The following is a 23,437-nucleotide window of genomic DNA, read 5'->3' as shown; positions in this document are numbered from 1 at the left end:
AATTATCAGGATATATTTACAAGGCTGATTGTCTTTGAGCACAAAAAAACAGCTATAGCAATGCTTATTAATGATTCTTCTATGGTCTCTCTCATAAAGCATAGTTGTGTGAGTTAACCCTAGCCTATGGAAACTTTGAGGTTTCACTTAACAAAAGACCATTAAGAAACATGACTTCTCCTTCTTTTCCATTGTAAGCTTCCGTTTCAATCCATCAATTTGGCAGGAGAGTGAAATAAACCAAACTTACTATATATATGCATAGATACACACACACACACTTTTTTCTCACTTCATGCTAGATTGGTTTTCCCAGCAAGCTGTTTAAAAATATTCCAATGGAAGTAAATGTAGATATATGCAGTTTTGCAGGTTTTATATTAAACAAAATGAAGAAAAAAATATTTTAGCGACCATAGTTTTTATCATGAGTCTGCTTATACCAAACAATGAATTTGAATTTAAGCATCATTTGGATGCCAGTCTAAAGCTCCCCAGTAAACTATTCTTCTTTCTCCTGTGTCAGAGTTGCAAATGCAGATATTTGCTTAAAAAGCCCTCTTATCAAGTTTTCTTATATTGCCTGGTTTTTTATGTTAAAAAAGGCATTAAGACAATTATATATACCACACACAAATTAAGTTGAGTGAGAGCATTATGTTATATTAATCTATTAGATGTTGTATTAATCTGAGCACAATCTGAGAGCATTAGTGAGAGATTTCAATAAAAAAAGAGGATAGGATACTACCCTAGCTGTTTGTGAGACAAAGTAGCAGGCACACCTGACTGTGGAACAAAAAATATTTATTATATTTTGAACAAACCCTGATTTACTATAAACATTAACTGCTTAAAAAGCTTTAAAAGGACAAGTTATTTAAAGTAATGAGACATATTAGGCTCCAGTTTACTTGCAGTGTAGGTGGTAATGTTTCAGTGTACTTGACATTTCCTATGCTTATTTTAGAAATGTTTCTATTTTTTCTTTGAATTAGAACAGTAATGGTGCAGATAGAGTAATTAGTAATCTGGACTGAATATCTAAATAAAGGACATACCAGTCTACAAGGAATCCTTACACTTAAAGCTTAGGGCCAGATTCTCATTTACACCTTTAGACTGCTCTGTTAGCCTAAAACTGCGTCAAATTGAACACAAATTATATTTGCACCCATATTAAGGATACTTTACACTGCCAGAGTGGTATAAAGAGGCCTTTCTATAAATAAGAATTAGACTCAAAGTATTTGCTTATCCAGTGTGTTAAGTCTTTAATGTATTTATGAGGTGTTCATACACTATGGTACACTAAGGTACACTATGGTAATGGGGACCTATCTAGGAAAGATGAACCAAAGGGAAAAATGTGAAAACCTCACATTGAAATGGGCCAAAGTTTGGGAGGCAAAGAGTGTTGGCCTTAAACAGATTCCATCTAATCCCCTACAAATAATCTTCATATATTATGTCCCTGTTGTTCCCATATTTGTTTTTTTATGCCATGCCTATCACCACTGTAATTTAATGTGTGTGTGTGTGTGTGTGTGTGTGTGTGTGTGTGTGTGTGTGTATACATACGTACGTATGTACGTATACAGCTGGGGAGAAAGGGAGCTGGGCCAGCAATGGTATCATTACCCACAAAACCCAGGAGGATTTTTCTAGGCAAGATAATGCTGACCTTGATAGTATTATCTTATTCTCAGTACTGTTCGTGACACCACTCTCTGCCCCTACAGGGGATGAAGAGCTGTTTTAGGAAGAAGTGAGGAGCCAGGGGGAACAAGGTTAGAGTGCAGTTAGTGAGCAGCAGAGTTCCTGGGTCTCAATGTAGATGTGCCAACCTTTTGCAGATTCTCCTGAGATCCATGAGCTTTCCCTGCAGATCTCAGGACATCCTCATGTTAGTATGGCTATCTATAAAGCTCACCTCTCCATGGTGTGATGTGAAAGTAACTGCAAGATTTAATTTGCAGAGTATCCCAATTTTGCTGTGGGTTTTCCAATATGTGGCCCTGAATACTCAGATCCATTGTTTACTACAAAAACCTTGACAAGGCGAATCATGGTGTTCATTTGGAAATGGTACTTTGAAAAATTACCAAATGAAGGATTTATGCTTTGCTTCTGAATACATAGGAAGGAGTTTTCACAGCAATTTTTTTTCTACCAAACATTGAACTGTGACTTTTTCTGGTCTCCTAAATTACATTATTCAGTGCAGAAATAGCCACGGCTATCTGAAAGCTAAACGCCTTAGATCCCATAAGCACAATGGCATTGAATTTAGTAATAATAGTGAATAGAGTTGTTGCTACAATGAAATCTATTACAATATGTCCAGGGAATACTGAGGGGACACTTAAGATGAGGACAAGATTGTACAATGCCTGATGTAGGTTCTCTGCAATTTACTATAATCAGTATAGTAAGATATATTGGATTTGTAATGATTTAATTTGCTTGATTGTGGCACAAGCAGCTGGAGGCTCAAGCAGATAATTACATTTCTAAGCCACCAAGTAATCCTTCTATGGGGGTTGTGGAATAGTCACTGATGACAGGAAGCCAGTTGGAAACCAACATGAGCTCATACCCACATCAGTTTTCTAGTCATATGAAGTTTCAGTGAATGATTAGTAGTAGGGTGGTCAGGGGTTTAACTGCATTGAAAAGGTATCATGTTATTGTCCGAAAGGGCTTGCTAACATCTTGTCAAAGCAGATAAGGATTATAAATTACATTGGTTATACTGGAAGGGGTGTGGTGGAAAAAGGACCACAGGCCATTTTTCTGAAATCTTTCACCAGCATTACACACAAGAAAGAATATTCTATGGTTTCATGGTTATTACAAGCTGGTGATGCAGTTGAAGCCATATCAAATAATTTTAAGATGATGCAAATGGATATAAACAAACCATACTACGTACAATACAAGACAAAAATCTCTATGAAATTATTAAAATTTGTCTGACAAACTAGATGTCTGTTGTAAATAATATTTTTCAGCAGTAGATCTCATAGCACTTTACAAGGGAGATCAGTGTCATTATCTCTATTTTATAGATGGGGAAACTGAGGCACAGAGCAGCTTGTCCAAGGTCACCCAGCAGGCCAGTGGCAGAGCCACTAATAGAACCCAGGTCTTCTGAGTAGCAATCCGCTACTCTATCCACTATGATACACTGCCCATACATTAGTTATATGTCATTAACGGACAAAGAATGAGTATAAAGAATGCTTTATCAAAGCTATTCTAACAACATCACAGCTAACTCTTTGACTATTTTAATCCCACAGGATTTAATCGGTTTGCTGATCTACTGTACTTATCTAGTGCTGCCACATTTATCCATTGCTGCTGCCACATGCACTGTTAAGTATGCACTACTTACTAACACTATTTCTCTAAAGGTATCTTCCACTGAAATACCTAACCTTGGTTCATAAATAGTGAAAGGGTGAGAAACAGTGTAGTTAAGGATTTAATAGGGTTGTGAGCACTATGCTTTATAAGGCAAATCTGTCATTGTGCTCGTGTCATAGCATCCCTAATCTTGTAGTAAATCTTAAAGCTGACAATAGCTGCAGTAAGTGGTGGTGCAATTTAACTTTTTTTTTTCCATCACCATCCCCAGACACTTAGGTTCCAACTGTATCATAATGGAATATTTGCTAAAATGAAACTTAACTACCATAGCTAAGAACTAAGCTACTAAGAAAAGAACTAAGACTACAATTATTACAGCTGATTTCAATTTTGGAACAAAAACTGGCTTTTTTCTAAAATGAATTGTTTCACAAACAATTGTTGACACTGTTTAAATGTTTCATTTTTGAGACAAATTGTGCCATTTTCCCGATTATTTTTAAAAGCATCGAAAAAATTATTGAACTTAACCATTTTCAAAAACAAAAATTTAAGACAAAAAATCACATATTTCAAAAATAAAAAGGATTGATTTCTAACACTTCAAAACAAAAAACTTCAAATTTTCATTTTTTTCGTAACAGGGGCTCATTTTCAATCAGCTCTAGTGTTTGCATTAAACACACTTTCCTTCTTTAGATGAGACAATTCACCTCTTGTAAGAGTAAGCACAGGTTTATTGAAATTAACAGGGTTAAATCCACTTGCGCAGCACTTAATTTTACCCATTAGGCATACTAAAATATAGTAGGAATAGAATGATATCAAAAATGTCAGTAGCCAGGCAAATGGCTGTATTCTAAATGTCTCTGATTCAGTTCTTATTAGTTTTGGCATACTGTAAAAAATGAACAATCACACGATAGCAAAATCAATATTTTCACTAGAACCACCATGTTTCAACCAACTGATATTAAACATGTCCTAAACATGAATAAATAGCCTATAAAAAGGTCATTGAAGCAACAATCAGTAATAACTTCTGTCTCACACACACAACCATGATCAAGATCTCTCTGGCATCAGGCTGCCATTCTGAGTCCTAATCCACTGGACCCAAGTGCTTTAAGCTTCCCTCTAGCTGAGCAGGCTCCAGCAGTGTCTGTGGCCTCTCTTTAACATTTCCAACCAAGTCTTCTGTCTGTTATCCCTTCACAGAAATGGGTAGTTCTGCTACCAGTGGCCACCAGGACCAGTACCGACCCCTCAGATTTCCCCACAGCTTAAGTACACCTTTTCCTGGAACTCCAACCATCTGGGTGCTCTGGGATAACAGTTTAGCTCTTCATTGAACAACAGATAGACACACAGGTAGATTTGCAAGGGATTCTAAAGGCAAATACTCTTGACTTAGATAGCACAAGGGAAACACAGATCTAGACAAATCACAAATACTAATACTTATTTCCCTGCATCAATTTCCTCACCATTCTGGAGCATTTTCGGGAATTAGTACAGAATCCTCTGGGGTGTCCAGGATCCTCTCTCTCTAGGTCAGCTAGCTCCCTTTTTCCTCAGATGCTCACACAATTAAACAGGACCCCCCTGCTACAAAAGCATAGAATAGAAATGTGTGATTGGGGAGGACCTCAAGAGTTCACCTAGATCATTCCCCCATGCGGAAGAAGGACCAAGTATACCATCCCTGATAGCTGTTGCCTCTTCCTATCTCTTCCTCTTTCCTGCCCAAAGCTCCCTGTGTGTTTCTGTGAGTCTCCTCTGACTCATCCAGTCTCTGTAGTTTTCAAAGGCTAGCATCAACACTTTGGTTTCTTTGTTCTGCATCTGGGGATCTTCCACTCTCCAGACCCCCTCCCTGTAGACAGGTTTCAGAGTAGCAGCCGTGTTAGTCTGTATTCGCAAAAAGAAAAGGAGTACTTGTGGCACCTTAGAGACTAACAAATTTATTAGAGCATAAGCTTTCGTGAGCTACAGCTGACTTCATCGGATGACTCGGTCAAACTGTTTTCCCCAGGCTTCAGACATCCCACTATCCTAAGCTGATCATTAACGTATTAGAACTAAACAGTGTACCTTGTCTGACAAACTCCAGTCAATTTATGGCTGACTCACTATGCACTGATGCATTCCATCAGGCATCAATTTCACAACATCAGTCTGAATTCATAAGTTGTGTGCAGACAAATTTACAAAATCATCACCAGCCCTAGTGTAATAACAATGACTAATAAAAGTATGTAGTGTGAAAGAAATCAGACTGTCAACTTATTAGCTATTGTAACTATCACTTTAGAAACTAAAACTCACTTCCAGGCAGTTCTTTGTCACTTACCAGAGAGATTTTGTAAGTGAATTAGACATAAAGCCCACTGAGGTCAATGGAAGTTCTTCCATTCTGTTCGGTGGGTTTTGGCTCCTCCCCAGAGTGTCCGGCTAGGTATTTCTCCCGTAGTACATAAGCCATTTTTGGAGATTTGGTAAAGTATAGTTTGACATTGCTGATTTTTGTCCAGAGTAATTGGAGGAATTATTTTCATGCATATGGAATTTATACTATTGCTTAAAAACTTATGTTATTATAAAAGCCACAAGTAATCAGTTGAAAAGATGTTTTAATAGAAAATACTATCTCACTGTGTACATGAATGTGTATATATATGTCCACAGACACCATACACTTTTCTAACAACCCACAGTCAATTCCTACCTCATCACCAAAAGCAAACCTACTCAAAGCACAAACATCAAAATATTACTCAGGAAATTATAGCTTTCAATACAGTCTCAGTCAAGGACTTCTTCTACAGAAGAAAACACTTGTGATATGTTTATATAAGTGTAATTCTTTGAAATAAGGATATATTGAGAAAATATTTTTAAAAAACATTTTAAATGGCACTGTTTAGAAAAAGCACAAAATGTGTTATTATTTTAGTAAATTTATTTGTGAAAAGTGCTAGATAAGCAGTGCTGGAGATTAAATTCTCTACAATACAGACACAGCACAGGCATACTTTTACCCTGGCAAACTCCCTCCACTCTCACTTGGAAAGAACATCTGTAAAATAAAAGATCAGCCTCTGGCACCTGGTGAAACTGGCAACAAGGCTTCCAAAAACTGCTAACTGTGATGTGGACACTTTTCTGATAGAAACTGGACTATGGCAAATTGAATCAGTTTCCATCCTACCTCTCCAGTCACTGTATTACTAGGTAGCCCCTCATTTTCTTCTTACATACTTTCCACTCTCATCCAGTGTCTCTCAGGGCCCCTTCACTCCCTCCCTTCTCTTCTCACTTTTTTGTGGTATACATGGGTGATCCCACCAACTCTCACTGATTCAGTTATCACCCCCAAATCCACCTTAGCACTTCTGACTGCTCTCATTCTATCTGGCCCTGCTTCTTTCACTGGGAAATATCTCTCAAATGTCCAGTCATCAATTTAAACTCAAAGTGAAAAGGAATTCAGGAACTCCTTTTTTTTCCTCCCAAAAAAAAAATCCTCCCTCTTCTCTGTCACTATCAACAACTTCACCATCTCTCATGACACCAAGGTTAACAACAGTAGAGTAATCTAAGGATACCCTTTTTCCTTTCCTCCACCACATCTAGGGTTTGTCTACATAAACAATTAGTTTGTGGCAAACTGGAGTGTGAATCTACCCTGGACTAGCCTGCCCCATATTAATTGTCCACGTGAACTCTGCTGAATTAATTTAGAGTTTCTCTAAAACTCATCCCTTCCTCTCCATTCCCACTACTCTGGTCCTGTTGACTCCTGTAACATCCTCTCACTGGCCTCCCCAAATTTCACAGTATACCCTTCAAACTTATCTGCATCTTCTTTGTCTACTGCTTTTGAACATGTCAGATGTGCTTCAGATCAGCTGTATGTGCCAAACCATGGAAACTCCTTAAAATTGTGGAGCTGACATCTGAGTTTGATGCTGTACTCCAGGAGCATCTAAGAAGAGTCACCACCCAAGAAATGTACACACACCACTACCTTGGAAAAACAATTCAAAATGGGATCATACAGTTACTGGAAACAAAAGTCAAACAGAAGATTGTGGCAGATTGGAAGTCAGCAAGATATTACTCTGTTATTCTGGACTGCACACTTGACATCAGTCATACGGAACAAATGACTTTAATGATGCATTTTGTAACAACAACAGAACCTAGTGAAAATGTCCCTGCAAAGGTGACTGTCAGACAGTATTTTCTAGAATTTCTTGACATTGATGATACTACAGGAGCTGGTATGACAAATGTGCTTCTTAAAAAGCTGGAAGATACGGGAATTGCGATAGCTGACATGAGAGGTCAGGGTTATGATAATGGTGCCAACATGAGAGGAAAGAACAGAGGAATGCAGACACGGATCCCAGAGTTAAACCCTCGAGCTTTTTTTGTCCCATGCAGTTCTCATTCATTGAACTTGGTGGCCAGTGATGCAGAATCAGCTTCTAGTGAGGCTGCTGAATTTTTTAATGCAAGTCAAAGCATCTATGTATTTTTTTCTGCATCAACTCATCAATGGCAAATTTTGAAGCAACATCTAGGAACATCCTCTCTGACACTGAAACCACTGAGTGCCACACGTTGGGAAAGTCAAGTGGAGGCGATAAAGCCTATCAAACACCAAATTGGGTAGATAGATGATGCCATAGTTGCCATTATTTGGGATAATGCTATGACAGGAACTGTTCGTGGGAGAACACTGCCAGAGGGAAATGGAATCACCAGAAACACAGTTAACTTCAAAATTCTGTGTGGCTTAGTGTTGTGGCATGACATACTGTTTGAAATAAATGTTGTAAGTAAGAGACTCAAAGCTGTAGCTCACGAAAGCTTATGCTCAAATAAATTTGTTAGTCTCTAAGGTACCACAAGTACTCCTTTTTTGTGAAAGTTAAGTGTTACTTAAAATTTTTGAACAAGGCATTTTAAGTTGTTAGTTCTCCTTTGTTGGGGTAGGTAGCAGAGCTGTACCATGAGAGAGTAGAACAGGAAGAAGGCAGAACTGACACTTTTCCAAGTTTTGGCCCAAGCAAGGAGGCATGGGAGCATCATTTGAGCTCCCCGCCTCAGGGGCCAAAATGTTGTGGGCCAGCTCTGCTGACCCTCATTCCAGACATAGTCCAAAACATTTAAAATTAAATTAAAACTAAATCCAAAGAGTAATAAATTTAGGTCCAGAGATAGATTTTGTTTACATATATCAAGAATGAAAGGAATCCTAACAATGGCAATGAATCCATTACTAGATGGACATGTAGAATTCTATATTTGGAGAGAAAACTGTATTCATATCAGATGATGATGATGAAATAGTTTCTGTTGGAATGGAAAGTAAGGATGATATTAAACAGCAGCTACTAAATTTAAACATTTTTAAGTAGCAGGTCCAGAAAACTTGCATCCAGGAGTTTTATAAGATCTGACCAAGGATCTCTCTGGACTGTTAATACTGATTTTCAGTAAGTTTTGTAATAAAGGGGAAGTTCCAGAGAACTGAAAGAAAGTTAATGATGTTCCAATATTTTAAAAGGTAAATGGGATGACCCAGTAACTACAACCCTGTTAGCCTGATATCGATTCCAGGAAAAATCATGAAATGGCTGATAAGGGACTTGATTAATAAAGAATTAAAGGAGATTAACATAATAATGCCAATCAACATCACTTTATGGAAAACAGATCTTGTCAAATTAATTTCATATCATTTTTTGATGATGAGATTACAAGTTTGCTTGATAAAGGTTATAGTGCTGATATAATATACTTAGACTTTTGTAAAGGCATTTGACTTAGTACCACCTGATATCTTGATTAATAAACTAGAATGATGCAAATTTAACATGGCATACATTAAATGAATTAAAAACTAGTTAAATGATAGGTCTCAAAATGTAATTATAAAGAGGGATTCATTGTCGATGGGCTGTGTTTTTAGAGGGGTCTCAGGATGATAGGTTCCTGGCCTATATAACATCTTTATCAATGACTTGGAGGAAAAAAACATAAAATAATCACGGATAAAATTTTCAGATATTGCAAAGATTCAGGGGGACCTGGTAAATACTGAAAAGGACAGGTCACTGATACACAGCAATCTGGATATCTTGGATAAGCTGACTGCAAGAAAACAGTATGTGTTTCAGTATGGCCAAATGTAAAGTTATACTTTTTCATACAAAGAATGCTGGCCATAAGTACAGCATGGAGGAGACTCTATCCTGGGAAGCAGTGACTCTGAAAAAAACTTGAAGGTCATGGTAGATAATCAGCTGAAAATGAGCTCCAAGTGTGATTCTGTGGCCAAAAGAGTGAATGTGATCCTTGGATATATAAGCAGGGGAATATCAACTAGGCATAGAAAGAGTAGGTTTCCTCCGTATCTAGCACTGATACAACCACTGCTGGAAATATGTGTCCATTCTGGTATCCACAATTCAACAAGGATGCTGATAAATTAGAGTTCAGAGAAGAATCAAAAGGATGATTAAAGGGTTGGAAAGCATGCCTTATAGTGAAAGATTCAAAGAGCTCAATCTATTCATTTTATCAAAGAGAAGGTTAAGGGTTGATTTGATCCTAGTCTATAAGTACCAACACAGGGAACAAATATTTGATAATGCACTCTTCAGTGTAGCAGAAAAAGATATAACCCGATCCAACACAGGAAGTTGAAGCTAGACAAATTCAGACTAAAAATAAAGGTGCACATTTTTAACTATGAAGATACTTAACCACTGGAACAACCATACCTGGATTAACCAATGTCTATTTAGTGCACTTGCACAGGATTTGGGTGGGTGATGCTGTGACCTGGAACACAGAGACTCAGGACAGCTCAGGTTTGGCCTAGCTGCCCCTCAGTCATGATGAGGGGGAAGCCAGGACTAATTTGAATGATGGTGGGCAGCCCACAATTTCCAGAGTGCATAGCCCAAATATCCTTTAATCTGGCACTAGGAACAATTTATCAACGGTTGTGTTGAATTCTCCGTCAAAGGAAAATTTTAAATCAAGATTGGATGTTTTTCTAAATTATATGTTCTACTTCAAGCACAGATGTTAGACTTGAAGCCAGAATTAACAGAGGCAAGTCTTGTGGCCTGTGTTTACAGAAGGTCAGACTAGATGCTCAGAGTAGTCCCTTCTTGCCTTAAAAATCTATGGGGGTATGAACCACTTTGTTTGGTGATGTGTACTGTAGATACTCATACAGCCCCTCTAGCATGGGTCTAAATAGCAGTGTAAACAGTAAGGTGTGGCTTAGACAAGTAAAGACATACCTGAAGAGAGTGGATGTGTATTGAAGTACATCCCCTGCATGATGTTCTACTCACCCAAACTGTTCCTCCCCACCTACAATGCTGTTTTAGCTGTGTAGTGTCCAGCTGGATCCCCACTGCTGGAGCTTTTCCCTGGAAAAGACTGAGGCAGAGGCGAAGGGCTCTGGCGGGGCGGGGCGGGGTGGGGGGCTGCTCCCTGCTGCTGGAGTCCTTCCCTGCCACAGTAACAGACTCCAGCAGTGGGAAAGTCTCTGCCAGCAGCTGAAGCCTTTCCCCGTCTCAAGGCAAAACTCCAGCAGCTCTCCACCGCAGGAGGCTTTCCTTCACTTCAGGGGAAGACTTGAGCAGTGGGAAAAGGCTCAGCCTTTCCCTGCTATCTCTCCCTCACCAACACCTTTTCTCATCCCAGTGAATGGCTCCAGCAACAGGAAGCTGCAGAAGCCTTTTTCCACTGCTTTGCCTCTGCCAGAGCCTTTCACAGCATCCACACTGCTGTCTGTAGCTACATGTACACTACATGCCACTGAATAGATGCCTATGTAACAATAAACATATCCCATAGTCTTACCCTATTGTAACCCTTGTTCATCCATACCATCACCCACCACCTTTGACTCATTGCTGTGCCCCTGCTGGGTTAACAAGTAATTGGATAATAATACAGAATAAAATAAATAGCTTATTGATTTATGTCAGTCAACAGTTTGGTCACAGACTCACTACCAAGCTAGGCTGAGTCACATTGCTGGCATATAGGTAAAAATTCACATCCCATTATTGATCCTGTGAACCATCCAGTCTTCGTCACAGATTATTCTGAAGCTAATTTATGTTACCTGTTATTTACTTACTTCTATATTGGGTAAAATCTTGGCCCTATTAAAGTCCATGGGAATTTTGCCATTGATTTCAATGGAGTCAAAATTTAACCCATTATTCACTGGGGCTCATTTGTCATGCTAAATATAGGTATACAATACAAACAGGATTCCAGAAAGCATCAGAAGATTTTCCCTTGTTTAGTAATGGAGACATCACTGTTTTTCGTTGTTGTTTTTTTAAGCCTTTCCTAATACCCAGCATCCAAAGAGGGCTCCTGGTTGTAAATTGCTCAAAGGCAGGGGCCTCCCTGAAGCCCAGATTTAAGTGTTTATCTCTCAGAGAAGGGTGGAGCTTAGCATATACCCCTCTGGTTGGCAACTCCCATTGGCTAGCTTTGGCAGCTTCCTGACTAGCACGCTGACTTTAGTGAATCACAGTCTGGCATCTCTCTCTTCTCCTTTATTCTACAGGGAGCCTAGGCACTTAATTCAGCTTGGTGAATCGTAATGTGCTCCTGTGATTTTCTAGGCACCTAAACATTAGGTGCTGTGACTCTGAGTCACAATGCCTAACTTCTTTTGTGTATCCAGGCCTGAAGTGCTGTGGGATATAGCTTAGTGGATACAGTTTCAGCTGTGGGATATAGCTTAGTGGAGTGCTTTTCTACCACACTCCCTCTCTACTTAGCCACCCCCTTCATCCTTTTCTACAATGGGAGTGGGTAGGGCAGCTATTACAGGAGGTGGCTGATCTGCATCTGCCAGGTTTTCATCAGTGGTGAGTTCCCCTGCACGAGGGGATTCTTCACTGGCCCTGTTTGGCCATTTTAAGTCAATTTGTGGACTTAGCAGACCAGAGAAACCAGCCCACTGTCAATTTATATGGTTGTTCAATACCTAGCACAGGCCCTTGACCCTGATTGGGCCCTTTGGATGTTACTGGAATACAGTAAATAACAAGTCCATGAGAAAGCACGGAAAAGAGGAAATCCCATACTGACAGCTATCACCTTGCATCAGACCAAATCCCATGAAATCCCAGTACACAGTGACCCAGAAGAATTTGAAATGTCAGCTGTATTGTACTAAGAGCAAGATAGGATTTCAAGAAAACTGAGCCTGGGCTACAAAACCACTACACCTAGTTGGGAGTAGCTAATACACAAATGGGTATTCGTAACACAATCTATAATCACACCCACAATGCCTTCATAACCATTAAAAGGTGTGAGCCCAATATGTGTCAGCATTTACTTATAGGATGGGGCAAACCATCATTAATCAGGGTAACAGAAGAAGAGCTGCTAGAGTGGTATATAAAGCGAGTCACAAAAGGGAAAGAGACATGAACTCAGCAAAAACAGTGCCTCATACAAAATATGTGAGCACCCATCCAGGTTACAGATTGGGGAGAAGTTTGCAAAGCCATCTATGGAGGCCTGTGTGCATAGTTTTTAATAATTTTAATCCTTCATGCAGCACTGAATATCTCAACCTAGATGGTAAAAGTTAGGCTTCTAAGTCTTTATCTAGATTCCTAAGTATGTGACCTGATTTTCAAAAGTGCTGAGCACCCAGCTGTTTTCATTGAAGTGCTCAGGATTTTTGAAAATCACATCACTTCATTAGATCCCTAGATATGGATTTAGGAACCTAACCTTAGGCCCGTATTTTTTAAAATCTTAACCTAAACCAGTGGTCCCCAAACTTTTTAAGCCACACCCACCCTTGCCACTAATATAATCTGTCTGTGCACTCCTCCGGCAGCTGTGATTGGGAGCGATGGCCAGGAATGGGGCCGGGGGCTGAGGCCAGGACTTGAGCCAGGGCCAGGAGCTTAGGCTGGGGGCAGGACCAAAGGGGAGCTGGGGGAAGAGCGGAGCTGGGTGGCACTTCCCCACCCCCCGCCCCAGGGAGTTGGCCTGGATCCCTCCATACATCCCTGAACATTCCTCTGTGCCCCCCTAGGATGGGGGTTGCCCCACAGTTCGGGGTCACTGGCCTTAAAGGTCACACAAGGTGGGGTTTTGAAAACACCTAAGTGGCTTAGAAGCACAATTCTTACTGAATTTCAATGGGACTTGTATTCCTAAATCACTTAGGTGCTTTTCAACATCCTATGAAATATGTCCTGTCTGGATTTCATTTGTAAAAAGATATGCAAGTGTCACTGGAACTTATCTAACAATTTTTATTTGATGGATTTCATTATATTTTAAAACTCAATATATTGTACTTTTAATTGTTCACACAGTAGCTGGGACAGTAGCCTGTAGGCTTGACCCTATCCAGTATGGGTTTGAGAACTGCTGGCAAATCATAGTTTGTAATAGCTGTCCACATGTGAGTCCATATCCCTTTACAGCATGTCAAACCATGTTTGGCAGGCACACACACAGTGATTTCAAAATGTAAGTGTGATACTGTGCACAATAAACCTGAGGGCAGAACCATCAGGTGAGAAACTGTAGCAGCACAATTCTAATCCACTGAGACCTCAGTAAATTCAGTGACAATCCTAACCCTTTAACACTTGCCCTGTGCTTGGGGCTCAGGGAACACATATTCCTATTCTGTGTGGAGATTATTTAAATTAAGAGCCAAGATAAAGATGACATTCTTATAAACTAGGGAAATGTGGTCTAGGCTAAATTACTTTAAGGTGGGTGCATAACTAGTTGAAAGACCAAACTCAAATAGTAGTTATCAATGGTGTTCTTTCAGACTGGGAGGGTGTATCTAGTAGGGTCCTGCCAGGATCAGTCCTGGGTCTGGTACTATTCAATATGTTCATTAATGACTTAGATTGGGGATCGGCAACCTTTGGTACGTGGCCCATCAGGGAAATCCGCTGGTGGGCCGGGACGGTTTGTTTAATTGCAGCGACGGCAGGTTCAGCCAATCGCAGCTCCCTCTGGCCGTGGTTCGCCACTCCAGGTCAATGGGGGCTGTGGGAAGCAGCTCGGGCCGAGGGATGTGCTGGCCGCCACTTCCCGCAGTCCCCATTGGCCTGGAACGGCAAACTGCGGCCAGTGGGAGCTGCAATCGGCCGAACCTGCAGACTCTGCAGGTAAACAAACCGTCCTGGCCCACCAGCGGATTACTCTGATGGGCCGCTTGCCAAAGGTTGCTGATCCCTTACTTAAATAATGAAGTGTAGAGAATGCTTCTAAAATTTGCAGATGATACCAAACTAGACGGGATTGCAGGGATTTTGGAGGACAGGATTAGAAATCAAAAGATCTTGACAAATTTTGGAGAATTAGTCAGAAGTCAATGCAGACAAGTGCAAAGTACTTAGTAAGGAAAAATCCGATGCACTACTACAAAATGAGGAATAACTGGTTGTAATATCACTGAAAAGGGTCAGGGGTTTTGGTGGACCACAAACTGAATGTGAGTCAACAAGGTGACACAATTGCGAGAAAGGATAATATCATTTTGGGCTGTATTAACAGGACTGTTGTATGTAACACACAGGAGGTAATTGTCCCATTCTACTTGGTTCCGGTGTGGCCTCATCTGCAGTACTGTGTCCAATTCTGAGTGCCACACTTTAGGAAAGATGTGGACAAATTGAAAAAAAGAGTCCAGAGGAAAAATTGATAAGAGCTTTAGAAAACCTGAACTATGATGAAAAATTAAAAAACTGGGCATGTTTGAGAGGGACCTGATAACAGTCTTCAAATATGTTAGGGTTGTTATAAAGAGGACTGGGATCAGTTGTTCTCCATGTCCACTGAAGGTAGGACAAGATATAATGGGCTTAATCTGCATCAAGGGAGATTTAGGTTAGATATTAGGAAAAACCTTCTAGCTATAAAAGGGTAGTTAAACTCTAGAATAGGCTTCCAAGGGAGGTTGTAGAATCCCCATCAGTTGAGGATTTTAAGAACAAATTGGACAAAAACCTATCATGGATGGTCTATGTTTACTTGATACTGCCTCAGCACAGGGGGCTGGACTTGATGACTTCTCAAGATCCCTTCTAGCCCTACATCTCTATGATTCGATGTCAGTAGTAATACAAAGTAATATTGCATCTGGTAGGAAAGGGTGGGTCTAAAATGGCTCCTAACCAGGTGGAGGGGACAGACTGAGATCACAGAGGTTCGTTCCAGGGAGGGGAGTAGGGACAGAGAAACAGGGTGTCAGATAAAGGAATAAAATGAAATAAAATAAAACTGCATGTTCAATAGGAAAAATGTTAAACACTGGATCAGAAAAAAAAATATGACTAATATAAGCTCTCACAGAGAAGATCCTAAGGGAAATGTTTATTTATTTTTTATTTCTGAGGGCAAAATAATAGTACAATTAATTAATAAAAATGTCATCCTTTCTCTCCACCCAAAATGTATAGTGTTTCATAGAATATGGGGGTTGGAAGGGACCTCAGGAGATCATCTAGTCCAACCCCTTGCTCAAAGCAGGAACAATCCTCAATTTTTGCCCCAGATCCCTAAATGGCCCCCTCAAGGATTGAATTCACAACCCTGGGTTTAGCAGGCCAATGCTCAAACCACTGAGCTATCCCATGTACTCCTGTAGCATTAACAGAAACCTATTTCACATCTCTTATTGTTCATTTAGGGCTCAGTGCTAAATTTAGTACCAGTGTAGATAAAGAATATAACTGTTAGCCTCATTGAACTCAATAGGAATACTCAGGGTTGTAAGTGTTATGCTTCATATTATTCATTTGCCGAACCGGACCCTCTGCCAACGCCTGTTAAGATTAAAATGGAAATTAGCCTTAAGGATCAATATGTGAATAAAACTGTCATAAAACTGTGGGCAAATTAGGCCTGAATTATAGCACCAAACAAATCAAAACTGTAACTGAAAGGCTCTGTATTAATAGCACTGATACTGGTTGAATTTGGTCTGCCGTCACATTGTTCATCCAAGCCATCTGCTTGGGTGTTTTACCCCTTCCCCTACCCTTTGTCTGTCTTGCCTATTTGATTTGTAAGCTCTTCAGGGCAAGAACCACCCTCTATCAATTGTTTGTACAGTGCCTAGCACAATGGAGCTCCATTCTTGGTTGGCTCTTAGGCACTACCATAATAAACACAATATTATTAGATTCCTCTCAAAACAGAAGAAAACACAAAGAGCTAGTTGAGTTGTAAAGCACATGGTATAACCCTGTGCTAAAAATAATCTTCCTTCCAAAATAACTATACAAAATACACATTAGCCATTATAAAATAATAACGAACTGTGAGCTAACTGAAACCTGATAATCATACAAACACTGTCCAGAAATTCTGCTGAAATATCTCTTGATAATTATTTCAACAAGAAGACAATCAGAAGAGCTAAACATGCTATGGTTTGTTTACTCCATAAGAATTAATTTGTTGTCTATTAGCTACTAGATTTTGAATACACACACAATTATAATTTTGCTTACCTATCAATTTATTTCCTTCAAAACAGCAAAACTACTAATCCTTAATCATGGATTAAGTGGCTGGAAGCAGCTCACAGAAGGACTTGCTCACCAACCTTCCAATAAAAATGATTGACTAACAAATTGTAGATTTGGAACCACAAGATTAACTAAGGAAGTTAAATAAAAATATATGACTTCTTAACTTAATAAAGTAGAATTACTTATAAAGTGGCTCCATCTGTTACTTTAGCTAATCTTTAGGGGTGGGTCTGTCTGGTGGACATGTTATTCTGGAGAATGGAAAATTTCAATTAACTGTTATTTCCTTTTCTCTCAATATCCAGAAATCTTTACTTTCACACCATAAATAGGAAAAGGTTATTTCAAAATTGAAAATAATAATAAATAATAATAATTAATAGGAGAAGGCATAGGCACTGCCTGGAATATCCCATGTGCATCGTGACAGAACATACTTTTTAATTTCCTATTATTTTTATAATAATTAGCAAATTTCTATTCTTCATCAGCCTCAGTTCTGTTCTCCATTACATCATTTAAAATCTGAAGTTGTCTGTTGAATTTACACTGATGTAACTGAGAACAGAACCTGGCTTTGTGGCCTAAAATCCTGGAAAAAAATCAACTAATATCTTTTAAAATAATGACCTGCCATAACAAAGGCAAAATTTGACCTACCTAGCTGTTGTGAATTTAGATGACTCTTTCCTCTACAAAAAGAGAGAATAGTGAATACATACAGTCTTTTAATTTTTAGACTACTTTAGCATGTAGGATATACCAAAGCTGTTCCTGTTTTGAAGAAAGTATTTGGATAAAAGGCAGCTAAGAAATTCTCATGAAATTAATGAAATGTTCATGTTTACCCCAACATTCAATTAGAAGATAACCTGAGGACCACCTTATCTTTGTGGAAAATACTGCTTTAATTTTCAGATGAAAAGGCTGAATTGAAAACTCATGTACTCAGAGTAATGATGATTAGGGAGCCACAGTTACATACAGGGAATAGGGAGATAATTTCAATCATGGTTCAAAAAGGAGGGACCCATAAAAACTTTTCAAAGCAAAAAATACGCTTCTTAATACGAAGGGTTGTCAGGTTTATAGAGGCTCAAAGTATGGATGTTGCAGTAGCAAATTTAACTCCATTAGGGATAACACTATTCAAAGGAACAACGTGTATTTTTAGTCACATTCTAGAAGAAATCCGAGCAGAAGGTTGTCTTTTGGTTGCTAGATATTACTTTGTCTGAATACCCCTCTGGGGAATAGATGCTCACTTTCGTTAATCAAAACGACAAGTGTAACTTGGAAGGATCTGGGCGATGGAGGTTCCTGAGACTTGGGTTCTGAGTGGAGAGAAAGAGAAAGTGATGATGAAGCTGACATCTTCACTGGATCTGGAAATAATGGTCTCCATGCACAATATGAGATGATTTAGTATAATCTAAGACCTCTTTTTCCAAATCTATTGAATAGCTCCTAGCAGAAAAGGGAAAGGAAGGACATAAAATAGGTGTTTCTCCTACTGTTCCATAGCTCCATGTACCTTTTGTTTTTGAAAGAAGAAACAAAAAGCGGTACTGAATTGTTATTTGACACAAAATGATCATTTTCAGAAATGAACATAAGAGTGATGATCCAAATAAGGAGTTCTGCCTGAGTCCTGAGCTGAGTGAACCAGCCTTCTGACTGAGAGATCCCTTTATCAATCCAGTTCAATAGACACTTTATGACCATCTGAAACAAAAGTTGTCACCATGCCATCGACATAAATGAAAAGAGTCGATGAACTAAGTCCAGTTCCAAGTAGATGGGTGGCCACCTCAAAAACCTCAGCCATAAAAATAGCTGCTAATTGGCACCGTCGCTGTCTATTGTGTCAATAAATCCAGAAGCTGAGTAAGCATGAAAATTTCTAAACTCTAGAGAAGCTCTCTCTAGGTCAGGGAGGAAGCTTGCTAGGTGGTTAACCATGTTGTACCTGTTCTATGGATAACTGGAGGTCTGTAGTTTCCAAGGTTATCAGTTCTGCATTCTTCACAAGTACCACATTCTCTAAAACTAAGTCTTTAAAGAGAAAGAAACCACACTGCACTCAAAAGTATTTCTCTGTCCATCAGAAAAGATTCTAAAAAAATAGAGATTTATATGGGTAATGAAGAGTCACCGTTATATTAGATATGATATAAATATTTTATATGCCTATAACTTTTATATTTTAATGCATAAGAAACTTCCTCTATGATAGGTATTGTATAATTATGCCTTCCTTTAAAGCATCTGATATTAGCAACTGTTAGTGACAGGATACAGAATTTGATGGCCCACTAGTCTTATCCAGTATGTCAATACCTATGTTCCCTGCTATCACCCTTCTTGTCAGCACATGAATCTGTGGGGATATTGTCTGAACATGCTTTCTATTAGACTTTTTCTTAACTACCAGGGTTAGTCTGGCTGCTCTCAGCGCTAAATGGTTTATCCTTCTTTTGCATCTATCATGCTTTTTTAAAAAATAGCACTCCCCTGCCTGAGGATTTCTATCCATGGGGGGTGGGGGGTGAGATTATTCTGTCCTTCTACCATCCAGTCATGAGCATAAATTACTTATGGTGGAACTTGGGCAAGCATCCTGCATGTTGCCTTGAAACGGGGACCAGTGAAAAATCAGACATATTTGCAGTTGTCTCACATGTAGTCCAAGCCAGAATAGTGATAGATCAAGCATCATGGGCACGTCTCTTTTCAGTAAACTAGTAGTCTAAGCACTGGGGGAAACATTGGCAGGTTCATTAAGGATACTCTCCTTCCTGGGACTGTATTTACTAATTGCATCTTCCTGCCCCTTTGAAAAGTAGAAGTGGAGAACTATGTATAGAAGAGGCAAAAGCACAATACTGAAGGGCCAAACTTTATTTGTTTTTGCCATGTCAACTTTTCTAATGTGTCCTTTCCTCAGCATCGTCAGGAGGAAAAAGCAGTGAGCCTGATGGAAAACGCCAGTGGGCTACAGCCGGGATACATTCACGCTTTAATCTACTTTTTGTAAATCTTATAATGCTGCCTTCAAGCAAAAATACCACTATTGTAGAATGTACATAGCCTAACCATGCATAGACAAAAGACTGTGTGGTACACTTGTCTATTAAAGAATTCTGCTAACTAATCACCGTAACTCAGTGTATTGGCATCATCAGTGGATACAAGATGTTATCATCACAATAAGACCTTAGTACCTGATCTCTATTGTGCACAATTGTGTTGATCATAATTGACTTTTGTGCCCAAACCCACAATTCATTCCCCTGCCATACTTCATTGCTTAATGGTACTAACGTTTCTGACCTACTCCGAGCTTCTTCACACAAAAAGAAGAAAACTTAAACTGCATTTCCCCCACGCAGACTCATGAAAGTGGCTAACATTTAATTAATATCTGGACCAAATGGTGCTGTCAGTGTCAATAAAACTGAAGACATCTTGAATTAATAAATCCAGAGCTAAATGTAACACCAGTTATTTTCTCTGTGCTTAATTCTAGGAAGAACACAACTGCCAGCGCAGAATGTGGGTAGGAATTCGTTTTCCTGCAAATTGTTTCTGTGCTGACCCAAGGAGAGAACAAGTCAATGTAAATGTGAAAAGCGAAGGGCTTGATCTAAAACAACTTTTGTTTTTGCAAAAAGGGACGAAGCTCAATTTTTGCAGCCCAAGTGACAACCACATGGCACCAGTAAACTCGATTCCCCACCCCCCCCCCCACACCTCCAGATAAGGACCGCGTGATTTGGTAAGTGTGGTGTAACTTTATCCTCCCCCCGACACAGACACACACACACACCCCGAGAGTAAGCTGAACTCCTAGTTTGGGGAATGGAGCCAAGGCGGAGGCGGCAGGATAACAAATCGCTTCCTGTATTTGTTTGCTAGTTGCCTTTGCGTCTGCCCCGGGAGGGACGCAAAGGCAGAAACAAATCCAGGGGCTGCCGAGCGTAGAGCCGCCTGGAAACGAGGGCGATTGATAAAGAAGCCCCTGTTCTGCACGAGGCTCCCGTGCTGCCGCGGCTCACCCCCGCCCCCAGCGGCTCTCCCTGCCCCGGCGCTTGCCGCTGCTGCCGCCCCTCCTCCGACCTCCTGCGCTCCGCCTGCGGGTGTGTAAGGGAGAGGGACCGCGGCTCACGGGGCAAACGCAGGCTCTTAGCCTCGGGAGCCCTGCGGCGCTTAAAGGCTCACGAGGCAGCCGAGGGCCTGCAAGCGAGTGGGAATCGCCTAGGGAGGAGCTTTAAGGACAAGGTGGGGAAAGTTGCGCAGCTCACACGGGCGGCAGCTTCCCATCCCGCCGCATCGGGCCACGCGCTCGGCTCCAGTCAAACCCTCCGCGCGCGGCTCCTGCTCCGAAAGTTTGCAGCTTTCGCGCCGCGGTGGCTGCCGCGGGAGCCAGGCGGCAGCGGCAAGGGACCCCGGGGCGGAGGGGGGCAGGAAGCGGAGAAGCAGATTCCTGGAAGCTCGCTCTCCGCTCCCGGGTTTCTGCGAGGCTCAGGCCAGCTCCCCCGCGCGGCAGGGATCCCCGTGAAAGCGGCAGATCTCGGGCCAGCCAGGGGTGACGGTCAGCTTGGCTCCTGCTGGCTCGAAAGCCGTCAGCACGTCCCGCTCCCGCTCCCGCTGCTAGAAGGGCAGGGTCGAAATGCAGATCCCCCACGCGTGCCTGCCCTCGGGGGAGCAGGGGAGACGCGCCCTTCCTCCCGGCCTGGGCCTGACGAGCACCGCAGCTGCTGAGGCCAAGTTCCCTGCGCCAGGCCAGGGATGGGGAGAGAGGCTGAGCGGCGAGTGCCCGAAACGCGTCCCCCCCGCCTGCTGGGATCGGGGGTGCGGAGGGGAAAAGGACGCCGCTCTTACCTACGTGCCTGGAGCTGGTGAAGAGCCGGGGCACCTGCCCCGCTGCTCGCTCCCTGGAGGAGGAGGAGGAGGAGGTCACGCGGGGGTCTTGGTCCACAGCTGCGGAGTAGAGGGCGCTGCCGCTGTAGCGCCGGGAGATCACCCTGTCCCCCCTTGGAGGGGGCTGGGGCGGGTGGCTCTGGCTGTCCCCGATAGCTTGCAAGAGGAGGTTGAGCAGAGTCCTCCTGTCCCCTCCGGGCGCCTCCAGGTCCCTGCTGCTGCCCTCGACCCCCGGCGGCGCAGGGGCTGAAGTGAGCAGCAGGAAGAAGAGGGCAGGCAGAGCGTGGCATCTCTTTGCCCCTCGCATCTCTCTGGCTCCTGGGAGAAGAGAGAGCAGAGCACGGTTAGCCGCTGGCCATGCCCGCACCCGGCCCTCTCCTCATGCCGGGGCCGGCTCCTGTCCCCCCGGCTGGGGAAAGCGAGCCAATCCGGGGGGGGGAGGGGGGCTGGCTGAGCCGGCTGCAGGGCGCGGGCGAAGAAGAGCGCTGCTGGGAGCCGGCTGGCGGGAGGCGCGGGGCTAGTGGGCGCCGGGCGGGCGCAAGGGCGCTGGGCTCAGCGCCGCCCTCGCCTCGCGCGCGCCTATCTCCAAGTGCGCGCTGCCGGGCTGGGGACCTTGCTAGTGCCAGTCCCCGCCGCGCTCGGGGCGGCGGGGGAGGAGGAGGGGTCTCCGGCTTGCCTGGCCCCGCCACGCTTCCCCGCCCACCGCGCCGAGCGCCGCCGTTTCAGCTCAGACCCCGGATCCCTTTAGGACACATTTATAGACGCGGATTAGGACCAGGGTATTAACCAAGCCGCACATATTACAATCCAGGGCTTTCTTGGGGGATTTGCCTGGCTTGCTTCTCCCACTGTGATCACTCTTGAAGGCTTTAGTCATTCAGCGGAATCACAACCAGTTTTAACTTTCAGCTGGACACAAATAACCCAGACAGAAGGAGGGAGAAATCTTCCCAGGACTTGTAAACCGTAGGACTAGAAATCCCCACACTACTCTGGCATTGCTCTGGAGTTTCCTACCGATATTCATCCTGTGAAATACACTCTCTCGGTCTCTCCCCTTAGAATGACAGGTCCCCCCGGTTCTTGTCAAGGGCTCGCCTTTCATCTCTGGTTTCAGAGCAGCAGCCGTGTCCGTCTGTATCCGCACAAAGGAAAGGAGGACTTGGGGCACCCAAGAGACGAACGCATTTATTGGAGCATCAGCTTTCGTGAGATGCATCCGACGAAGCGAGCTGTAGCTCGCGAAAGCTCATGCTCAGATAAATGCGTTCGTCTCTAAGGTGCCCCAAGTCCTCCTTTCCTTTCATCTCTGTGAATCGACTAGGCACTTTCATTGACCAAACTCCTGGCATTCTGGGGGGGGGGGGAGGAGGCGGGGGTAAGGGATTTGGCTTGGTGACTGGTAAGGGAATTTAGGCTCTTTATTGTTCTGATAGGACTACATTTTAAAAGTCCAAACCTTTAATATGCTTCACTATATCAGGGTGAGAGCTCAACGCCCTCCACGCGGGCACATTGCACACGTGTGGATACTACAGCCAAGATACTTC

At 42.1% G+C, this 23,437-nt stretch overlaps 1 protein-coding gene across 1 annotated transcript in view; it reads right to left on the bottom strand.

The window, feature by feature from the left end:
- ALKAL1 (ALK and LTK ligand 1) overlaps positions 1 to 22,354 on the bottom strand; it is a 47,882-nt gene extending 25,528 nt beyond the window's left edge. Inside the window, exon 1 of the mRNA XM_038392330.2 lies at positions 21,849 to 22,354. Within this exon, the coding sequence (XP_038248258.1) occupies positions 21,849 to 22,194 (346 nt within the window). The 5' untranslated portion in view covers positions 22,195 to 22,354. The remainder of the gene's footprint in view (positions 1 to 21,848) is intronic.
- Between the last annotated feature and the right edge of the window lie 1,083 nt (positions 22,355 to 23,437).

The sequence above is a fragment of the Dermochelys coriacea genome, chromosome 2, assembly GCF_009764565.3.
Source record: "Dermochelys coriacea isolate rDerCor1 chromosome 2, rDerCor1.pri.v4, whole genome shotgun sequence".
NCBI lineage: Eukaryota > Metazoa > Chordata > Testudines > Dermochelyidae > Dermochelys > Dermochelys coriacea.
Note: the sequence above shows the minus strand (reverse complement) of the source record. Positions and strands in the feature narration are given on the sequence as shown.